The sequence below is a fragment of the Arctopsyche grandis genome, chromosome 5 (genome assembly GCF_051622035.1).
Source record: "Arctopsyche grandis isolate Sample6627 chromosome 5, ASM5162203v2, whole genome shotgun sequence".
NCBI lineage: Eukaryota > Metazoa > Arthropoda > Insecta > Trichoptera > Hydropsychidae > Arctopsyche > Arctopsyche grandis.
In genome coordinates this window covers 7378593-7381075 of record NC_135359.1, presented here as the reverse complement: position 1 = coordinate 7381075, position 2483 = coordinate 7378593, and the positions used below count along the sequence as shown (strand labels likewise).

At 28.4% G+C, this 2483-nt stretch overlaps 1 protein-coding gene across 1 annotated transcript; it reads right to left on the bottom strand.

Moving 5' to 3' along the window:
• Positions 1–384: 384 nt before the first annotated feature.
• LOC143911468 (collagenase-like) lies at positions 385–1884 on the bottom strand. Its single transcript, XM_077430343.1, has 7 exons — positions 1828–1884; positions 1593–1644; positions 1328–1481; positions 1095–1252; positions 924–1022; positions 698–843; positions 385–622 (listed from the first exon to the last, which is right to left on the bottom strand). Exons 1-7 carry the CDS (start codon positions 1876–1878, stop codon positions 446–448), a joined length of 837 nt encoding a protein of 278 aa, XP_077286469.1. The 5' UTR covers positions 1879–1884; the 3' UTR covers positions 385–445.
• Positions 1885–2483: the final 599 nt, after the last annotated feature.

The following is a 2483-nucleotide window of genomic DNA, read 5'->3' as shown; positions in this document are numbered from 1 at the left end:
GGGAACAGTATGTAGAGTGGGTATAGGTAGGAAAAAGGTAGCGTAAGGATTTAATAAATTTAAGTTGGACTTTCTCAATACAATTAATATGGGATAAATAAAAAGGTGACCAGATAATTGAGGCAAATTCAAGGTGAGACCTTACAAAGGAAAAATAAAGTAATTTAAGTACACAAGGATCATTAAAGGGTTTTGTTGAGCGGAGTAGGAATCCAAGAGATTTAAATGCTTTGTTGGTAATGAAGGAAATATGTTCAAAGAAATCGAGTTTATTATTGAGTATTACACCAAGATCCTTAATAGAAGATGATATGCTTAGAATTTTAGCTAAATCTTGATAAAAAAAAACATACTTGCTTTTAAATTATTTTATTTTATTTTATTAATTAATAATACATGTGAAATATTGTAAATAAAATATATAGAATACAATTTATATTGCATATTAATTTCTAATAGGAATGCCAGTGTTGGAAGATATCCATGGCCAGAAATGATGAGGTCGTACAAATCCAGCTGCTCTATCCACAGAGCAACCGAGATTGCTGACAAAACTTACGACACCAATTTGAGTTCTGATTCCGTCAGATTCTGTCATATATAAAGCTCCACCACTATCTCCCTATGAACAAAGTAAAATGTATTGATATTATAATAAAAAAATATTACTGCTTCATATGAGGCATGATTTACATACATAGCAGCTACTCTGAGCAGGACTTTGAATACCAGCAGCACAAATAGTCGATGTAATAACTGTTTGAGGGTCATAATCTTGGAGACAACGTTGATTTGTAATAACTGTAAGGTTCACATAGTTGAGAGATTCTGAAGTCGTCCCAGCTATGAAATCAGTTATATGTTATGTTACGAGTTTGCTTTTTGATACCTAGTGCAAAATAGAATTCTATGAAACCACTTACTGTCTTGAGTATTACCCCAGCCTGATACAGTAGCAATGGTTCCGACAAATGTCTCGCTCATTTGACTCAATCTTGGCAAACGTATGACCCTTATGCTGTCTGTAAATAGTATGTAAATGTTATAGAATTTACTGTTAAGTTTAAGTAAGAGATATTTTTAACAGTTCTTACCTGATTCTTGTACATTTCGACCAAGGTTAACAAGAGCCATATCATTGTTAAGGTTGAATGAATTGAATTGAGGATGTTTCATGAAGTTTCTAGACTCCAAAATCAAACCCGGTGTAGTAACGTTTATGCTACCCATTCGTGCAAATACAAATGTAGCTCTGAAAATATTAAATATATATTTAAGGATATGAGTAATTAGAGAGTCATTTGTATTAATGATCGAGCAAATTTACCTATCGATACAGTGAGCTGCTGTCAGTACGTAGTTCCTTGAAATCAACGATCCTCCGCAAGCAACGAGGCTTCCATCGTTGATTACCATACGAAGATGAACTTGGTGTGGGAATTGATTCGGCACTGCTGGCCATCCCTGAATGATTCTTTGTACTTTAAAAAAATAATTAAAAAATTTGAATTACATACTGACTATTATAATTTTATTTACCGAGAGTTAAATCACAATTGTAGTATATATTGGAATAATGAATCATTATTTACCATCAGTTCGACTGGCGTATTCCGGAATTTGAATGACAGGACTCAATTCGCCCTAAAATTATAATAAAAATATTGGAGTTATAATAAAATATATTCTTTATATATATATATATATATATATATATATATATATATATATATATATATATATATATATATATATATATATATATATATATATATATATATATATATATATATATACATATATACATATCATATATAAGTTATAAACCTGAACAATTGCGGCGCAAATAAGAAAAGCTGCTAATTTAAGATAGGCCATCTTGATATATGTGATCAATTCAGATGTTTTTCAATTTATATAGTGCTCTCAATAATGAGTGATAATTTTAATCAATGTATAGACATCAAGATGATAAACTGTCATTAACATTGACAAATAAAGTATTTATAATTCAATATTAAAAATTAGAGAAACATTTCAAAATTTGAATTTCAACGTTTCATTTCATTGTAACCACTACAAAAGTTTAAACTTTGTATGATATTCCTGTAAAGACGAATTGAAACTTGTGAATCAAATAAATCATAATAATAATATACATATATTTGATTTTTAAATGCTTTTTATTATTACGAAATTATGTTCACAATACATCTTATATCTACATATTTTAATAGCTACTGATCTACTGATCATTTTCAATTTTACAATTTAATTTAATTTGGTTAGTAATCATAGTATTATATTATTCTAATGTTAATCTACAGCATAATAGTAAAAAGAGCTCAAAAACCTATCATAAATATACATATAATAATAATATTATCTATCATAATCTGATAAAGTTGTTAACAAATGAAAGATTCAGTGTCGGATAAATTACCATCAGTTTTATTTTTGATAACAGTTTAATATATACAGAT